Below are 18,447 nucleotides of genomic sequence, written 5' to 3'. Positions count from 1 at the left end.
AGGTTCACAGTGCACTAGTGGGAAGGACTCTTTAAAACACAGCTGTACACCACTATGTGCTTGTTTCCCTGAGCGACTTGTGCTTGACAGTTCTGTAGGTGTCATTTATGCATTACCATATTATGCAGTTAATCAGTTAATGCATTTTTTGTTTTGTTTCTTTATAAACAAAGCATAAAAAAATAAATAAATTAATACTCCACTGACTGAAACCGCCTACAGGGAAACTTCACTGTCAGAGCTATGTCTTTTATATAGATTTCATATCTTTCAAACAGAATCCCAGGTCATGAGATCTAAACATAATGTTTTTGAGGATAAGCCAGTTTCCCATGCCAGAAATGCAGGTTGTGATTGCCGTGCACATGGAACCTACCTGAGATTACTGCATTACAGCATTATACTCCAATTCCTGGAAACCAGCCCCTAGTTACCTGAAGAGTCCTTTGCAAAGAAGTGTAAGTAGTTTCTTCAGCTGAGGAAGATTGCTTGAGCCAGTCTGAACCATTTCAAAGTCACTGGTGATGTGAACTCGCAGGTAATCCTGGATGAGTTTAAGATGCTCGTCGGAGACACTGTGAAAGAAACAGACAGGTCAAAAGGCAGCTCTTCTCTCTGCTCCCAAATAGCCGGCAGCTTTATTGTTTTTCTGAAATTTTGCTGCCAGCACAGACAGATGACGGACAGTTTGTCTTGGATTTCAGTGTAAATATGTCGTTTTCAGAATTGGATCCCACCCCCCCACCCCTCACTGCTGACATCTTCTCCTCTTTGTCCTTCCCCAACTCAAATTCTCTCCTCTGTGACTGCTGAGCTATCACACCAGGGAAAGTTTTGCCAAAGCCATAGTGGGATCATTAGCCTTGGCAGGTAAAGCCAGGCTGCTGACACGGCTTCTGGGGAGATGGAGACTCCTTTCACCTCACCAAGTTAGATTAGCTTAGATTTGGATTGAGATTTAGATGAGGTATCAGGAATAAATGTTTTCCTGTGAGGGTGGGGAGGCCCTGGCCCAGGGAAGCTGTGGCTGCCCCATCCCTGGAGGGGTTCAAGGCCAGGCTGGATGGGCCTTGGGCACCTGATCCAGTGGGAGGTGTCCCTGCCCAGGGCAGGGGTGGCACTGGATGAGCTTTCAGGTCCTTTCCAACCCAACCTATGATTCTACGTGTGCTGTCAGGCCAGTTGACTCAATCACAGAAACAAGGCAGCGTGCACCAAACAAGCAATCACAAAATAGTTGACTATTTGCATTCCTCTTCTGGCCATCAAGCTAAAATGCTCCAGAAGCGAAGACCCAGTGGGAGGTGTCCCTGCCTAGAGCAGGGGGATTGGAATTGGATGATCTTTAAGGTCGCTTCCAACCCAAACCAAACCATTCTATGATTCTATGAAGTCCCACTTTTATTCCAAACAATCCAAAACAATCTGAGGGGGGCTGAGACTACAGAGCTGTACACGATGCTCCCCACCTCCCCGTCTCTGTGGTGCCTGGACTCCCAGCACCACAAGGAAGGATGAACCAGGTAGACCGTGTGTGCTCTCTTGTGCCTGACAAATGCATAAAGTCCCAGCTGGCTGCTTAACAGATTAAATGGTGCAAACGACTGAACAAAATTGGGTTTCTCCTAGTCAGCCAGCTGCTACCAGGCCACCACAACAGGACCTGTGCTTCCACACGAAACCACTGCTTGCTCACAGCCTCCCACTGCCCTGCCAGCAGGCAGGGCCTCTGATTTTCTTTTTATTTTAGATTTAAGCTTCGCAGAGCTGGGCATTAAAGGTCATGCAGCTTCCTCTAAAGCATCAGTGCGTGTCCAGGCTTGACACAGCTAGCACATGAGACAATGTGAGTCAGAACTGTAGCTGGAGTAAATCGGTAAGTATGAGTACCTGGAAATCCGCACACCACGTTATTCTTTTTGAGGACTCCCTGGTGCTTTCTGATACAACCTGTAGTTTAGGCACATAGCTAATACATCGAGTTCTCTCAGATATTGCTGTCCTTCATATTGGAAAACCATACCTCAGCAGAGAAAGTCTGTGGGTGATTTTAATACTCGGGAAAATATATTTTTCTAGATGACAGCTGGACTGTAAAGGGTAGCCAACGTGCTGGAGATCTGATTTGGTTCTTCATTTGGTAGCATAAAAGAGGAGTAGTTTTGCTCAATCAAACTGGTGCTCAGCTCTCCCAAACAAGGCAGCCCAGAAAGCGCAGAGCTGGGCTGAAGGATGGTTCTGCAGCCCCATGACTCTCCATCCTCACCTGCTTGTGTCCTGGTACTGCAGTCGCTGGAGTAGTGTCTCAGAAAGGGACAGCTTGTTGACGTCTGCCACCCTGGAGTTTTCAGAGAGAGGAGAAACCTCCTTTGTCTCGCCGCTCGGCAATGCCATCAGGATGTTGCGCGGGGGCAGGATAGGAGGCGTGGGTACCATGTCTGGCAAGGAGGAAAGGAAAGGCACAGTCATCCCAGCACAGCAATTTGACCTCGTCCCCGTCACCCAGAGGCAGGGCAGAGTCTGCACCACCACGGCAGTCACTGCAGAGACCATCCCTTCCCAAGGGCCTCCAGTTTCAGAGCTGGAAAGCTCAGAGCTTGATATCAGCCCAGCTCTGCTCTCAGAGATGTCACTGGTGTGAGGTCAGCAGGCTGAGCTGCCAGGCTTGGACCTCGTGTGCATGGAGCATGTGGCAGTTTAACCTCATCTGAGGCAGTTTGTCTGCCCCATCTGCACAGCAGCTACCAGGGTTAATTCATTACTTTGAATATAACACTTAGAGAACGTAGCTGTACCCCAGCCGCATCGTTACCAGCTCTCCAGCTGGGGCAGAATGGATGCAGGGGCATAAAGAGCACCAGAAGCTGCTCATGGAAAGATGTGAGTAGCTAAAGGAAGCACACACAAATGGAGAAAATAGACCCTCTAGCCCAATACAGAGGGGCTGAGCGTCCTGCCTCGTCTTGTGGGCAACAAGCTGGAAGCATAAAGGGTTTTCCTACTCTGACAGATCCTTGTCTTCCTACTGCTCCACATACGTCCCTCTTCTCAGAGAAGAGTGGGCTCATCTCCATTAATCCCAACCATAGCTGCCTTTCTTTCTATACCACTTGCTCTAATACTTTGTTACATCTCTGATACGCAGTTGTTAAAGTTTCGAGGTTTACTTATTTCCAAATGGTGGAATTTTCACTACAAAAAGATACCCAGAGCTGATCCATTGCCCCTGGGCAGAAGCCGTGATTCACAGAGGCACGGAGCCATGGCCCAGGGGGTGGTGCAGCTACAGGGGAGCTGGCAGCTCGTCTTCCACCTCTGCAAGTCCTTACCTAAGATGGCCAGACATCTATCGGCCCTACATGGCTCCAGCACACCACCAAAGTGCCTCCACACAATTCCGTACATGAACAGCCCAGCCGCTGTGCTAAATCTCTTCATTTAAAGGCTCTTAGTCTTGGCTAGAACTTCATTCCCTGCTGCTCGCCTCGCTGTGTATTATTTTTGCTGTAGTTCCCTCCCCCGCCCTGAGAGCTGGGGACGTGGTACAGCTGGCCAAAAACCAGGAACATCTTTCCTGAGCAGCTTTGCAAATTTTTGTTCTGTTTCTTCACAAGAACCGCATACCAAAATCTTCAAGCTTCTATTGGAGGTCTACTGGAAGGCTTAAACAAGCACAGGCACCGCAATCTGCTTTAGCACACGCGCCTGCCCCTCTGTCCCAGGGACTGTGTCCTGTAGGCAGGTTTTATTGCAACACTCATCGTTTCCGGACAGACGTCAGAAACGACAGGAAGGATGGCTCTGTGGGCATGACCTTCCCCTGGGATTCAGGAGAACAATGACAAATCCAAGGGATGATCCAGGAAAAATCCAAGGAATGATCCAAGACCAGTGAGTGTCAGGAACCCACAGTGACGTTTCATATAAAATAGTTGGGATGATGCCAGTCACACTGAGACTGGCAGCTGCTGCAGGATCTCTGACTTCTGGTATCATTGTTAGAAACGTCCTCTAGATCAGAGCAGATAAGGGGGCTTGAGTTTCAGGTGACCCACAACCCACAGTGCCGAGTGTGGCTTGCAGATAGACGCACTTGAAGTCTCTAGAAGAGCATCTCTGCTGCTGAGACAGTGGCCCCACAGATGCAGCAGAGGGAAAGGGATGCAGAGGCATGAGATGGCTGGACATAAACCAGCTCAAGCCCAGATGAAGGACAACAGATCAATTAGCCCTGCGCCTGGTATAGTCCCCATCCCTGGAGATGTTCAAGGCCACGTTGGATGGGCCTTGGGCAGCCTGAGCCAGTGGGAGGTGTCCCTGACCATGGCAGGGATGGAACTGGATGGGCTTTAAGGTCCCTTCCAACCCAAACTATTCTATGATTCTACGATCTACTTCTGCAGGAAGACTTTATGCCTTCCCTCAGGCGAGCTAAACTGATGCTCCAGATGCCATACCAACCCAGAGTCACAAGAACTCTCTGCCTCTAGGTCGTACCAGCTCAGATCTCTCCATGCCCTGCTCAATTTTATCTCACGACATGCTCTAATGCCCCTGCCCATGCTGTGTATCTTCAGTCCAGAGTGTCAAAGGTCTGCACCATCCCATCCCACCCCATCCCATCCCATGTTTCTTACCAGTATCCTCCTCCGGTTCATCTGCAGCCTCCTCCTCTTCCCGTGGGACTGGATATCTGAGGTGCCATATTAGACCCATGTTCTCCTTCTTGTAAAATTCTATCAGTTCCTCCAAATTCTCAAAATACTTCACAGGAACACCCTCTGATGCCTGAAACAAAACACAGAGGCTGTCGTGGTCTGGGATTTCCTACCACCGAAACGCTGCTCCTCATAGAAGGGAAAACAGAGTCATCAAGAGAGAAAAACCGACTACAGCTGACCAGAGAAAGCCAGCCCAGCTCTCGCTGCCCACCTGCCCACAGGCTCTGTGCAGAACGACGCCTGCAGTACAAACAGAACGAGATCCGCACACATGGTCCAGCCACTGTCAGCACAAATGGCAGCTTCAAAGGTTCACTGAAGCCAAATGAAGAGCTCTCTCACTTGATTCAGTTTGTTTGGCTTTGAAGCAAAGCAAGACTTTAAAAACAAAGAGTTCTCCCAGATTAATTTTTTTGCATTCCCTCTTTTACTGAGCACAAAGCCCCTGGCTTACGTTACATTTTGTAGTTTCCAGGAAGAATTTTTCTGTGAAATTGTAAGATAAACATGCCTAAATCTAGACATTAGCACCCCTTCCATGATTCAAGGGCTCAGAATTAGGTTCAAATGAAACAAGCCAGCAAAGGAACTGTCATAAAAAAAGAATCACAGAATGCCAGGTTGGAAAGGGCCTCAGGGATCATCTGGTCCAACCTTTTAGTGTTTTCAATTGTTTCAATGAGATGGCCCAGCATCCGTCAGGCCAAGCCTTCAAAGCATCCCATGTAGAGGAATCCTCCGCTTCCCCGGGGAGCCAATTCCAATGTTTGACTCTCCTCATGGTGAAACCTTTTCCTCTGGAATCCCATCAGAATCCCTCCAGGAGCCACATATACCCATTACTGCTTGTCTTTCGCATGTGACTCCTGGTAAAAAGGGAGTCTCCATCCTCTTGGTAGGCAACTTGAAGCTTAAGGAAGCTGCGGCTCAGGACACGGCTAGGACTGTGAATGCATCAAGCATGATACTGAGCTTGCCACCTGAATTTTAACTGTGACTAAACCTGTTTCTAGCACAGCTCTGGCTGCTAATCTCAGGAAATGGATACTTGCAGACGGAAAACGCAAGATAAGGTCTTAGAGGTCTTCAAGAGGCAAAGCTTCAGAGCAATTATATCTAGGCACCAGCATGAACGGTAAATCAGCTCGATTCACCGGGCAGGAAGAAGGCAACACCAACATATACCAGAAGTTCTGATCACTCTTCAGGTACTCGCCCTGGCAGGGTGCTGTCCTTCCAGATAAAGGGTTTCCCAGAGAAACCGACCCAAGAAGGCCTCGTCGACACACACAGCAAAACATAAAAGAAGAAGCAGGGGCAGAATGGTGCAGAGATAATGTTTTCCAGCCCCACAAGACTCTTGTTCTTGACTTAAAACAGCAACACTGGGAATGTTTCACATCTGGCAGCAGTGGGAAACCAAAAGCAAGGCCTGATCACCCCAACAGGCTTGACTTGCACTGTTCTACATGCATAAAGCCAGATTTTGCACAAGGAATGTGGTTAGTTAATAATGACTTAAAGCTTTGCCTCTAGTTTGAAATAATCTGTTACACAGGCAGGCTTCGGCCACTCAGCCTCTGACTAACAGGCAGGATATCTTCATTGCTCTTTGGATTGCAATTATTGGCTGTAAAAATTAACACACACAAGGTTTCACTACAGGTTTGAACAAGCTTATTCACACGCCATTTGTGTTTGCCCAGTTTCTTATTACCTGTGAACTTTTTTGTTTAAAAGGCAAACGTAGCAAGGCCAAGAGATTAAACAGGAGAAATGTCGGCGTAAACCACAGCGAGCAGAGCACAGAAAAATGTCTTCAGTGTGTCCTGGCAGCAAAAAGATTTCTTTTTAATTTTCCTAAAAAACAAACTCTCAGGCCAGAAATTAGGACAGTGCTTTCAACACAACCACCTTTGAAGCCTCCCTCCAGCCTGCCGTCTAAAATACCTCTCGTTTGTAACGACACCTGCATGTCTTTAAAGGCACAGCAAGACACATTTCCAGAACAAACACGTGTGACGTTTCTGAGAGCTCTGCCTGTGCAGCCTCCTTTTCTGTCTCCCAGGTGTTCCTGCATTTATTGAGGTTTATTATTCGTCTACACTGGAAAACGTGGCGTTCGGCATGAAAGCTGCGCCTGGGCAAACACTGGATTATAGTTTCGTGAGGCCAGAGGTGTTGAAAGAAATTGCTGGTTAAAATTTCACAGGACTGTAACAGCGCAGGCCAGATCCTGCTCTGCTAGCACAGCACAAACTCAGCATAAGCTGAACGACTTCTGATTTACACCAGTTAATGAAAATAGCATCTTGGTCATCCCAGGATCTTCTGCTTTGTGATGTCAGCTGTGAAGGCTGGGAATCAGGGAAAACCATCACGGGAAAAAAACATGTCTTTAATCCATCATATGAAAGGATTCTGAAGTTGCTGCACTGTGACAGAGCTGGAATATTTCCTCTAGTTGCTTCCATGTACCTCTTGTGCACCTTCCTCTGCTTTGAAACCCCATTTTTGTGATTATAGCAGCCCCCTGGCAGCCCAGAGCACACTGTTAGCAGCACTGACCCGCAGCTTTCGCACCTGGCTCGGGATTTAATCTACCTGGACTGCCTTCTGCCCGCCACCTACAGCATCCAAAGGCTGGAGCTCGTTAGAGACAAGGCTTGGGATGGTTTGCTTCAGCCTAAGCTACCCCAAAGGGCACCTGGAAAAAGGCATCAGCCCCATCAAAGCACTCTGTCGGACCTTAAAACACATCAAGGGTAAAGAGGATGGTCAGGGTTTGCTGACTGCTCCTTTGCAAGAGGCAAACTTTGCCATCAGTGCTCTCTCCCACCTCTCGAATCACTGCAGCCCACCCTTCTCCTCCTCTTTCCAAAGTCGTCTTCACACTCCTACATCACTTTCCAAAGACCTTGCTGTCTGCCCGCTTCTCCAGAGCCCCCTGGGTGGATGATGTTCCCTCAGCGCCCCCGATCCCACCCCCAGTGCCCACACACTGGCTTCTCAGCCTTGTTTTGCCTCTCAGCTCCTGCAAGAAGACAGATCACCCTGCACAGCTCGTTTCAGGCCGAGCGGAGCCCTGAGGTAAGCGGGAGGAAAGGCTGAATTAGCACTTTTTGCTGCCAAGGATAGTTCAGTCTCGGCAACCGTGCTGGTCTCTGTGGCAACCAGAAGAAGAAGCATTTTGTAACAGGCCTCCTTCCTCTAACTCTTTGAGCTGTAATTCAACGAGTGGACCGAAGCCCGCGGTCCAAGGAAATTCCCCAGAGCGGCCAGCAGCTCCGGCTCACACGCAGGCCAGCGGGATGCACACACGGAGAGACCCTCCTGCCCAGCCCTTCACCTGGCAGCTCAGCCCACCACCTCCTGCCACCTTCCTTGAGGAACCCGGCCATCTCCTCTCTCAAGAACAAATGGGATTTGTGGCCACAGAGGCTTCACATGCATCCGAATCCCCCCGCTTATTCCCAAAGAAAGACAGTTTCCATCTTGGCAGCAAAAGCTCCTTCAGAAGTTCCCGTTTGCCAAGCCCATTCAGGATAAAAAGCACCGAATCCCCACAGCACACGGTAAAGAATTAAGGGCAGCATTTTTGTATTTTAAGACAGGATTTGGCAGGGACCTGAACACGTGTCCTGACCGGCTGCACAGAGGCAGCAGGAGCAGCGGTGGGGCTGGGAGCTCCAAGGAGCCGTGGCCAAGCCCAGAGGGAAGGACGGGGAGCATCAAACCTGCTCAGGGCCCCTTCACATCAGGGGAGCTCAGGAGCCCTTCCCAGAGAACCGTGAAAGCCACAGTGGCGACACCGCCTTGCTCCACACCAGCTTTGCCCTCACAAGAGTGGGAAAGCAAAGATCGCTGGATTATTCTCACTCGTTTTCTTTTGTATTGTAATTGTTATTATTTGTGAGGGCTCTAAGAGAGGAAGCAGGCGGGAAGGGCTGTGCCCCTGCTGCACAAAGCAGGGCCCAGCAACCCTCGGCCTGTTTGCCTGCCTGGTGAAACCAGCTCCCTCTGCTCAAGGCATCCCCAAGCGTCTCCTCCGCTCCAGAGAGAATCATAGAATCACCAAGTTGGAAGAGACCCACCCGATCATCGAGTCCAACCATTCCGATCAATCACTAACCCATGTCCCTCAGCACCTCGTCCACCCGTCCCTTAAACCCCTCCAGGGAAGGGGACTCAACCCCCTCCCTGGGCAGCCTCTGCCAGGGACCAATGACCCTTTCTGTGAAGAATTTTTTCCTAATGTCCAGAAGGAACGGGACACACTGTTCTGCGCTGCCTCCCTCTGCACAGGGGCACGGGAAAAAGTATACAGCAAAAACTGAGAGAGAGAACAGTAAAAGCAAGACCTCACTCCATTTACTTCTCCCTTTGGGGAAAGGATGAGAACAAAGGCTGCGTGACAGATGCTAGTCATGTTGTTCGATACACAGCTGCAAGGTGCTCAGATACCACCACAACGAGTGCCGTGTGAGCCTCTTAAATCACAGAATCATAGAATAGTTTGGGTTGGAAGGGACCTTAAAGATCATCTCGTTCAACCTCCAGCATCCAACAGCCTGTAACTCATGCACCAACTGAGGGACATGGGTTAGTGTTTGATAGGAATGGTTGGACTCAATGATCCAGTGGGTCTCTTCCACCCTGGTGATTCTATGATTCTATGAACTGCAGGGAAATACCACCCCCCCTCAGGCTGCTGTGTGTTCCCAGCCCAACAATGCCCAGGAGTGCAGGGACGATGCCAGCGTAGCATCGGTTTAACACAGAAAACCTGGCTCAGTAAAGTTGCAGCTAGCTCTTAGGTTGCTAGATGACCTACCTGAAGGCTGGTCTAACAATCTGCACTGTTAGCAAGCAAGGAAAGCAGCAGTGGGGTAGTAAAATACTCGCATTGCCTCAGTCCATGTCTGGTTGCACACTGCACTCATAAAACATGGCCTGATAGCGCACTCGGAATTCACGTCCTCTAGACAAGCAGGAGTGAAACAAAACAGAGCCTAAACTTTACACAAACTTGCTCTGGTTCTTCAGACAGGGAGCAGACGCGGAACAGGGCAAACAAAACCGAGCAGGACGGGGCAGCGCAAAGCAGGCTGGAGCCCCAGCAGGGCACAACAAATCCACTTCCCGCCCCCCTGCCCCTTTCGTTTAGTAACTAACTATTTCCTCAGGGTTATCACAGGATAGATCTTGTTTTAATTGCAAAGTGAATTGTTTCAAGTCATTAGAAATGTGGATGGCAAGTGTCATCTCCAAGGCAACACAACACATGCCCAGCAATGTGCTCCCACAGCTCGCAGGATGCCGGAGCGGCACGGAGGGCAGGAATTCCTTCCACCAGCGACTCCGCAGCATCGCTGCTGGTCCCTCGACTTTGTGCTGCCGATAGCCACAACAGACAGAAAGGAAACACCTAGGGAACGTGCACGGTGTAGGGAACAGCCCACAAACCAGCAGAATGGCACAAAGGAATCCGGGTAAGAGTGAATCAAAGAGTGCGTAGAAATTATACGGTGGGAAACTGCATCAGAAGAGAACTGTCTTTCCGAGATCTATTAATTGGAGCATCGTATGAGATGCAGGAAGAAATTCTTCTGCTGTACTTGGTGCTGGAAGGCCTTAGCTGGACTGCTGTGTCCAGCCTGGGCCATCACTTAGAATCATAGAATCACCAGGTTGGAAAAGACCTCTTAAATCATCGAGTCCAACCATTCCTATCTGCCACTAAACCATGTCCCTGAGCACCTCATCTACCTGTCTTGTAAACACCACCAGGGATGGGGACACCACCACCTCCCTGGGCAGCCTCTGCCAGGGCCTGGTGACTCTTTCTGTGAAAAATTATTTCCTGAGGTCCAGTCTAAATCCCCAGTGGCGCAGCTTGAGGCTGTTCCCCCTTGTCCTGTCACCTGGGAGAATACTTTTAACGGAACATGTGAAAACACCAGAGCGGGTCCCAAAGAATAATTATGAGGGTGGCTGAAGAGCTGGAAGATGTGATTTACAAGGGAAGTTCAGAAGAAAGGGACTGGTACAGTCTGGCAACAGGGCAGCCTGGAGACATCACAGCAGCAGTCATATAAGCTTTAAATTCTCTTCTAAAGAAGATGGTAACCCAAGTACAGCCGATGTGGCTGCCTGGCTTTGGAGTAGAGAAGGTTTGGATCAGATCTTGAGGAACCACAGTGCAGAGCACCCAGGCACTCCTCACAGCTGCCTAGCAAGCACCTGATCCTGCTTCAGCCTGAAAACAGGGCAGACCCTGGGCTCCGAGTCCTCACAAGGCCTCCTGCCCAACCCAGTGACTGTAGAAAGCTCTTTGCAAATCTTCCTGCTGTCTCTTAGTCCAGATTCTGCTACATCTTGAAGGAGACTAGTAAAACTTGTCATGACCAACCCAGGCATTTCAACTGCCTCCCAAACCAGGGACTCTCGGATCTTCTGTATGTCCTTCTGACTCCAGCACTTTCATAGAATCATAGAATCACCAGGTTGGAAGAGACCCACCAGATCAAAACCCTTTCGCCACAGGATGTCTTGGTGTCTCCTGTCCTCCACAAACTGCCCTCAATTCTGCAGGTCCTTCCAGTTACCAATTTCCTTTCCATTTACTTAACGCTCACCGTACAAAGGTTTAAATCAACTAACTACAACTTGTTCTTGCCTTCATGTTGAATAGCTTTCTGGGTTCTTCATTTCATTAAATGAGGTATGACTAACTCCTTTAATCATCAGTCCTTGGTTAAATCTTGTGATGCCTTTGCCAAATTCATCCACCTAAGCTTTTCAGCATGTTTTTGTCTGGCTGAGATAATCTGACCTTTTTTTATTTCTGGACTAGAAAGGCCAACAGGGCCCAGCCTCAATCTCCTCTTCATCATTATCTCCAAGCAATGATTCTATGATTCTATCTCCAAGCAACGCCATCGGACCACAAAACACCTTGACCAAGACATTCCAAACGCAGGCTTGCTGGGAAGGAGCTCTGAACACAACTTGAAGAGAAGTTGCAAGTGGCGCATAAAGACATAAAGCAAAAAGAGATTTAAAAGACGTGAAGCCCACATGAAGCCAGGCGAGCAAGTGGTTAAGTTGGGGTTCATTACACCAATTGTATAAATAGATGGCACAGGAAATCTGGGGCCCTCAGAAGGAAGAGGAAGTGTTTTCCTTTCCTGAGCCAAGGCACAAGGAGGAACTAGGAAACTAGTCATCTGGTTATATTGCTTAAGGCCAATCTTTTCTAACCAGAAAGCCTTAAAACAGGTATTTAACCCCATATATGGGCATTTCGGTAACTCTCAATAAGTTTTCCAAGTTATAAAACTCTTGCAATATCTACCAGCTGAAACAGAAGCTGAAAATCAGGTCGCATCTACTTTGGTGTGAAAGGCTGGCAGGAACTTTTTTCCTTTTAGATTTGATTAAAAAAAAAAGTAAATTCTTAGGCTTCTCGGTTTGGAAAAAAATTGTCTCCAAGACTGTCTATTAGCTAGGCAGTCTAGGTGGCATCTTTAAATTTACTTCTGGCCCTCACGTAGGCAAGCTTTTCTGTTTCCCTAAAGAGCTGAACCTAAGAGCTAAGAAATCCCCTGTAACTTATTTTTTTTAAAGCGACCTGATTTCAGATTTGTTTTGTTTTGTTAGAAATCATTTCTTCTTTTTAGATCAAATCTCATGCTAAGGAATTTCAGGAGCACTTCACAGGATTGGGATCATAGACAGGAATCACAGCTGGGAGAAACAGCTGCTTCCCCAAACACAAGCCATGCAGAAACGTGCTCGGTTTTGAATGCAACACGCCAAGGCTGGGAAGAAATGAGGCTGACTAGGAGTACGAAGGGAGAGGAGCAAGTGCTGAGGAAAAAGGGGGTCCTGTGACATGGAGAGTTGGGAAAGGAACGGATTTTAATAAGCGGTGGGAACCTGCGAGCTGGCAGGGGAGCTCAGGTGCTGGGTAAGGCTCAGCGAGGGGGTCTCCAGCAGCAGAACTGAGCACCAGAGAAGAGGCAAGAGGAGGAATCCAAGGCAGCACATCCTACCTGGAAAAAAATCCTATGAATTTTTGGGAAAATGGCACAGTGTAAGTACAGTTTTAAATTACATAACTTGAATAACATTGGAGAGAATGGCAGGTGAACAGTCCCTGTCTCCGCTGAAATAAGAGGAGGTGTTCTTATCTCAGTCTGTGCACTGGCTCATCCTGATGCTTATTCATGTCACTTTTGCTACAGTGGTGTTTTACATTTAAGACACTGAGTGAAAATAATGGCAATTGAAGAGTTCTGGGAAAGAGGGCTTCAGAATTTCTGAAAGAGATTATTCACGGAAGGAAAAAAAGCATTGCAGTTTAACAACAACTAAGGATGTATTACTTCTAGTTTGTGTTCCTGGCTGAAAATCAGAGATCTAAACAAAAAAAAACCCCCAAAGTTAAAAGAGTAAGAAATAAAGAAAAGTACTGTGTTTTCAATCCTATAAAATTCCCTGTGTTCTTTAAATGCAGACAAGCTTCATTTCTTTAAGAACAATACTGACTTAGGAGACACTATGTGAATAACATGTACTGCATCACAATCCCTTTCTTGTTATATATATATATAAAAAAAGGAAACGCTAAACCATTTTCACTCCCTTTCACACTGGTGTGCACAGAACATTTGTTGAAGTTCAGCACTTCCTTGCTTGCAATATGCGCATGAAATTGGAATCCTATTGCTGCCAGCTGGGTGCAAACGAGCACCCTCGCTCCATTGCTACCTGGGCAGCACAGCAAGTCATGACTTCACTTCCAAACCCTTGGGTACAGTGCAGATCTAGATTAAAACCTGATCCAACGTCAGCCAAAACGGCCATCTCACTTTTTCCTGTCCTCAGTGTCACAGAAACGACTTGGGGAGCACGATGCGTTTTGCTCGTGCTCAATTTGAAATGATTAAGGTGTCCTACACGTGGAACGCGAGCCCAGCCTGAGATAATCTCAAAAAGATCTCGACTGTCATATTTGCCGCTTCTGATCTCTCAGAGCTTTCCTCTATGTGATCCCACTCAGGCTTGGTTCTGGCAGCCCGAAGGCTGGTCATGTTCACAGGTAGGAGGGGCTCCCGTGGCAGAACTGGGACATTTGTGAGCGAAGAGAGCTTCTTGAGAAGGAATATTGACTTCTCAGTAGAGTACAGCTGGCTGCCAAATTTTTATCTCAAGTTCCTTGTTAAAATTCTACATTCTAAAGAAAAAAACATACTAGAAGTTTTGGAAGGTAGAGGACCTAGAATTAGATGATCTTTAAGGTCTCTTCCAACCCAAACTATTCTATGATTCCATGGAAGTCTTTTGAACCAGGATTCTCCCACATAAGATAAGGACATAAGTCATAAAAAACCATACTCAGATCTTACTTGAACACCGCATTCCTCTTCCCTTTGGAACTCCACGATTCACATGGAAAATATTGTTAATTGACAAATATCTAACTAATACAGTTAGATAAAAACCAGTAGGAACCCCAAGCAATTAGAAAGCACCAACGCCACATACTTGAGGTAGTCCTTTGCAATAAATAAACCATTCAAACTCTAGCCATCCAAAAAGATTTAACCAGCACAACATATAATGATCCAACTCGTAGCACCAAGAGAAATTTCCTGAGCAACCAGCCCTTTCAGCATTTCCCTGTGTTGTAATAAGATTTACATCAACAACAGGCAAACAAGAGTACAGTTCCACGACAGAACATGAAGGACTGGTATTAAATTTAGCAATAGGGAGCAAGTCAGCTGAGTTAGTGATGAGTGAGCAAGGGCTGCAGATCTGTGGGGATCTGATGCAATTTCTTAGCACTTCTGTAGCGTGTGGGTAGAACTTAAGTAGAACTTCTGGAGTACGCTGCTTCTGACAACTTTTATAATTTCATCACAAGCTTTTTGAGCTTTTTGGTTTTCCACTGAAAACCTGCAGAATTGGAAGTACTTTAAAAAGTATCTCACTCCAGTGATTACCAGCACAAGCTTGAAAAGACAGGTCTTCAAGAGCTGGCAAGGCAACTTAGTCATTTCTGGAGGCAGTTAGCGGTGGTCATCGTGCTGATTTTGTCAGCACTCACTGCTGACAGTAACTGAGCTGGGGCAGGGGCCGCAGACCACTGATACTTGGTTCTCACTGAGGATTTCCACACACCCTTCAGTTTTTCCCTGTATAGAAGGCAATAAATACATCTCCAGGCAACAGTGTGTGGGAAAGAACTTTTTTTTTCTGTTGAGAAAGAACTTTTCCCCCAGAGAGGTGAAGGTGTGTGTCTACTGGCTCTGCCTCCCCTCAGCTCAGCCCTACAAGACATTTCTGGGGGTTTCCTCAGGCAGCGGGGGATCCATAACCAGCTCTCCACTTTCCCTGTTGTCTTCTGTGCTAAATGAAACCCAGTTTCAACAGACACCAAGCAGTAAATATACCAGAATTACACATAAAATATTCGGGAGGAAAAGAGAAAATGTAAGATTTAAGAAGTGATACTGGCTGAAGACACACTGCTGGAGCAAAGCAATGCAGGCAGAAGGTACGTGTAGAACAGCTGCATTCATCATGTTAAACTGCAGAGCCTTCTGGGACTGCATAATTAAAAAAAACCATAAGCAATGCACAGATGAGGGCAAGCACCTCAGCGTTACAATTTCCCATCTCCAGCCTGCAAATTTTCTCAGGCTTTCAGCTACAGCAACTGTTTTCCATTTGTGAGCCGCTAAGGGTGACCACCGGTCCTTTCTTTCAATGAACTGTCCCTAATCTCATTCATTTACTGCATGAGTAAAACAAAGCCTCTCTCAATTAGAAGCAGGCACTGAGCTGAACGTGCTGATTGCTCAGGGATGTGGTTTAGGGGTGGACAGGTACAGCTGGACACTATGATCTCAAAGGTCATATCCAACCGAACAATTCTACAATCTATAATTAAACAGATAGAGAACCCAGCCTGAAGAAGCACTGTCATTTAACAAAACTAACCACGAAACTAACCCCAAACATAAAAACCCCTCTCCTTTTACGTTCTTCCCCAAACTGCACCTCTGGAATAAAAATAGCAGATGTAGTGTTACAAATTTTTGTTAGACTTTGCCCTCCACATTTCGACCCAACCCAGGGTTTCTGATTTTGCACATACAGGGACGTGGTGTGCAATGAAGACAAACTTCTGGAGAGGCTACCTGTGAGCAACCCGTGCTTGCTGCGTGTGGGTTCCACTGCATTCGATCACAAAGAACACTTTGTCCTAAGACTTTTAAACAACACAGGTCACTACATTCCAGAGTTCTCTAGAAGCTTTAATTCTGGCTTAACCGCCTGCTAACACACAGCAACCCCAGCCCATAGAGAACTTTGCTATCCTATGCCCATGGGGCTTGCTGAACCCAGCTGCATGGGGTGTTAAACACCAGGAACGGAGACCTTCATAGCCCTGGAATTGAACCAACTTAAACTTTCAGAGAATCAAGATGGAAAACTGTCAGAAGTTATGAACTGAAGAAGAAATAGGTCAGACAGAGGGACAAAGACCTAGGAACAACCAAAAGCTGCATTGCAACTTCATTCTCTCAGAATCTGAGCTATCTTTGCTAAACTCTGTTTCATTTCCTCAAACTACTTTGTCATTTGAAAGCAAGCCCTGCATGGTTTTGCATTTACACAGCAATATGAAAACTAAAGGAATCTAAATTTCTATTAAAACTTCACTAAAAAGCTTTAATCACCAAAAGGTAAATTTGAAAAGTATTGGTGGAACAGATCTAAAACAAGTGCAAACACAATACTTTCAATTGAACACAGAGTTATTTAAAGGTGATTGTATCTTTATATTTTATTTTTATACCAGCGAGAAGCCGCAGTGCTCGCAGGGTCTATTGATCCTAAGGCTGCAGAGTAAGCAAGATCCCACTGGAGCCTCAGGATTACTTGTGACTTGCTTGGGTGAGTTACGTGTCTGCACAGGAGACGCAGCCTGCAGAGATACATCTCATCAGCAAATCAAGATATATCTCCAAAGAAGAAAGGGCATCACCCCATCAGTAACAAGTGCAGAAGCAATTTTGTCCAGATGGCAATATTTGCCATAAAACTCATTGTAAACAAATTCAATAGCGATGGTTTCCAAGACTCATTCCTGTCTTAAGTGATGAGGACAAAAAGCCTCACATAGAGCCAACAATACATGAACTTCTCTTTCTTTGAAAAAACAACTCAAGACTTGCCTGAAAATGAGTCCTTTTCTCTGTGACCCATCATGCCTCAAAGCACAGAAGCAATAAAATATAGTGCTTCGTTACCTCACAGCTGAAAGAGGTAACAAACAGGTAACGAAGAGGTAACAACAATCATCTGTTATATCCCTGAATACTTTAAATTCAGTTATGAAGCTTCATCAGAACTCTCTGGAAATACAAAAAGGATAAGAAAATCAAATGGTTTTGCAGTGAGGGTGGGGAGGCCCTGGCCCAGATTGCCAAGAAAAGTTGTGGCTGCCCCATCGCTGGAGGGGTTCAAGGCTTTGAGGTCCCTTCCAACACAAACCATTCCATGATTCTATGATTATATTTGCTGCTGGAGAAAGTTTCTGTGCTGCTAGACTCTAAGGTTCCCACTCCCCAGCCAAATTCTTGGCCCCATTTTTGTGCTAAGAGCTCTTCTAGTGGGAACTGAAAGATCCAGCGGGGTAGGAAAGAGCAGGTGGTGGGTACGTGGTTGCAGGTAATTGAAGGGCAGTAAGGTAAAACAATTATTCTTCTAAACCAATAATTGTTCAGCTGGTTACTGCTTAGCAGCCCTAATCTTCTGAATCTTAAAGTATTTTGCAGCACCTGGAAATTGCTTTTGTACATTCAGGGAGGGTTTCCTACATGGAGTTTTCGATCGTTTAAGCATGATGAGGGCTTTCTGACATAACACATTTATTCACGTTCACACGTGAATTGGAGGGCAGACTGCAACCAAAATTGATGACATCCTTTGACATTTCACTCTTCAGAGTGAAATTTTATCTGAAACCACATCCAGCTACGGAAAAGTGATTTCACTTCATGGCATGCATCAGCTTTCAAATAGCCTATTTATTTCCTTGAAGCTTGAAAACCAAAATAATAATATCACTTTAACTTGATTTAAGCCATCTTCCCTGAACTTTTTTTTTTTAATATATTTTCAGGAAACTGGAAACTTTCTGGAAGGTTCAAACTAGACAAAAGCTGGATATGGTTTGTTTGTATGAAGAAATTTGTATACTGAGATATTCACAGCAGGAATGTGCATGTTTCAGGAAATACCCAGTTCTCTTATTAAATGCTGCTTCTTTTAGTATTTCATAACCTGTGAAATACATTACGTTTATTCCTACCCTTAGATGCAACACCAGACAAAACATTTTCCTTGTATAAACAGATTTGGATCATCTGCAGAAACACGAAGCACACAGACTTTGCTAAGCTCTGATTGCATATTATTTTCAGTCCTACATGTAAAAACTGTAAAGATTTTTACAAACTGATTTAAATTGACATTAAATTATATTGAGAAATATTAAAATTGGAATATCTACCATTTTCAGTAATTAAATGAAAAATAATGTAATTAAATTGTCTATTTGGGCATACTAGAAATGTGTTTCCCTAACCATTTTTCAACATATTACTCCTAATTATTATCTAGTTGTCCACTTGTTTCTATCCAA

The 18,447-nt window shown here is 46.2% G+C and overlaps 1 protein-coding gene across 1 annotated transcript in view; it reads right to left on the bottom strand.

Moving 5' to 3' along the window:
• INPP5D (inositol polyphosphate-5-phosphatase D) overlaps positions 1-18,447 on the bottom strand; it is a 56,860-nt gene that overhangs the window by 24,423 nt on the left and 13,990 nt on the right. Inside the window, exons 4-6 of the mRNA XM_069865030.1 lie at positions 4,638-4,788; positions 2,267-2,438; positions 435-575 (exon numbers count right to left, since the gene is read on the bottom strand). Of these exons, the coding sequence (XP_069721131.1) occupies positions 435-575; positions 2,267-2,438; positions 4,638-4,788 (464 nt within the window). The remainder of the gene's footprint in view (positions 1-434; positions 576-2,266; positions 2,439-4,637; positions 4,789-18,447) is intronic.

The sequence above is a fragment of the Phaenicophaeus curvirostris genome, chromosome 10 (genome assembly GCF_032191515.1).
Source record: "Phaenicophaeus curvirostris isolate KB17595 chromosome 10, BPBGC_Pcur_1.0, whole genome shotgun sequence".
Lineage (NCBI taxonomy): Eukaryota > Metazoa > Chordata > Aves > Cuculiformes > Cuculidae > Phaenicophaeus > Phaenicophaeus curvirostris.
This window is presented reverse-complemented; position numbering and strand designations above follow the sequence as displayed.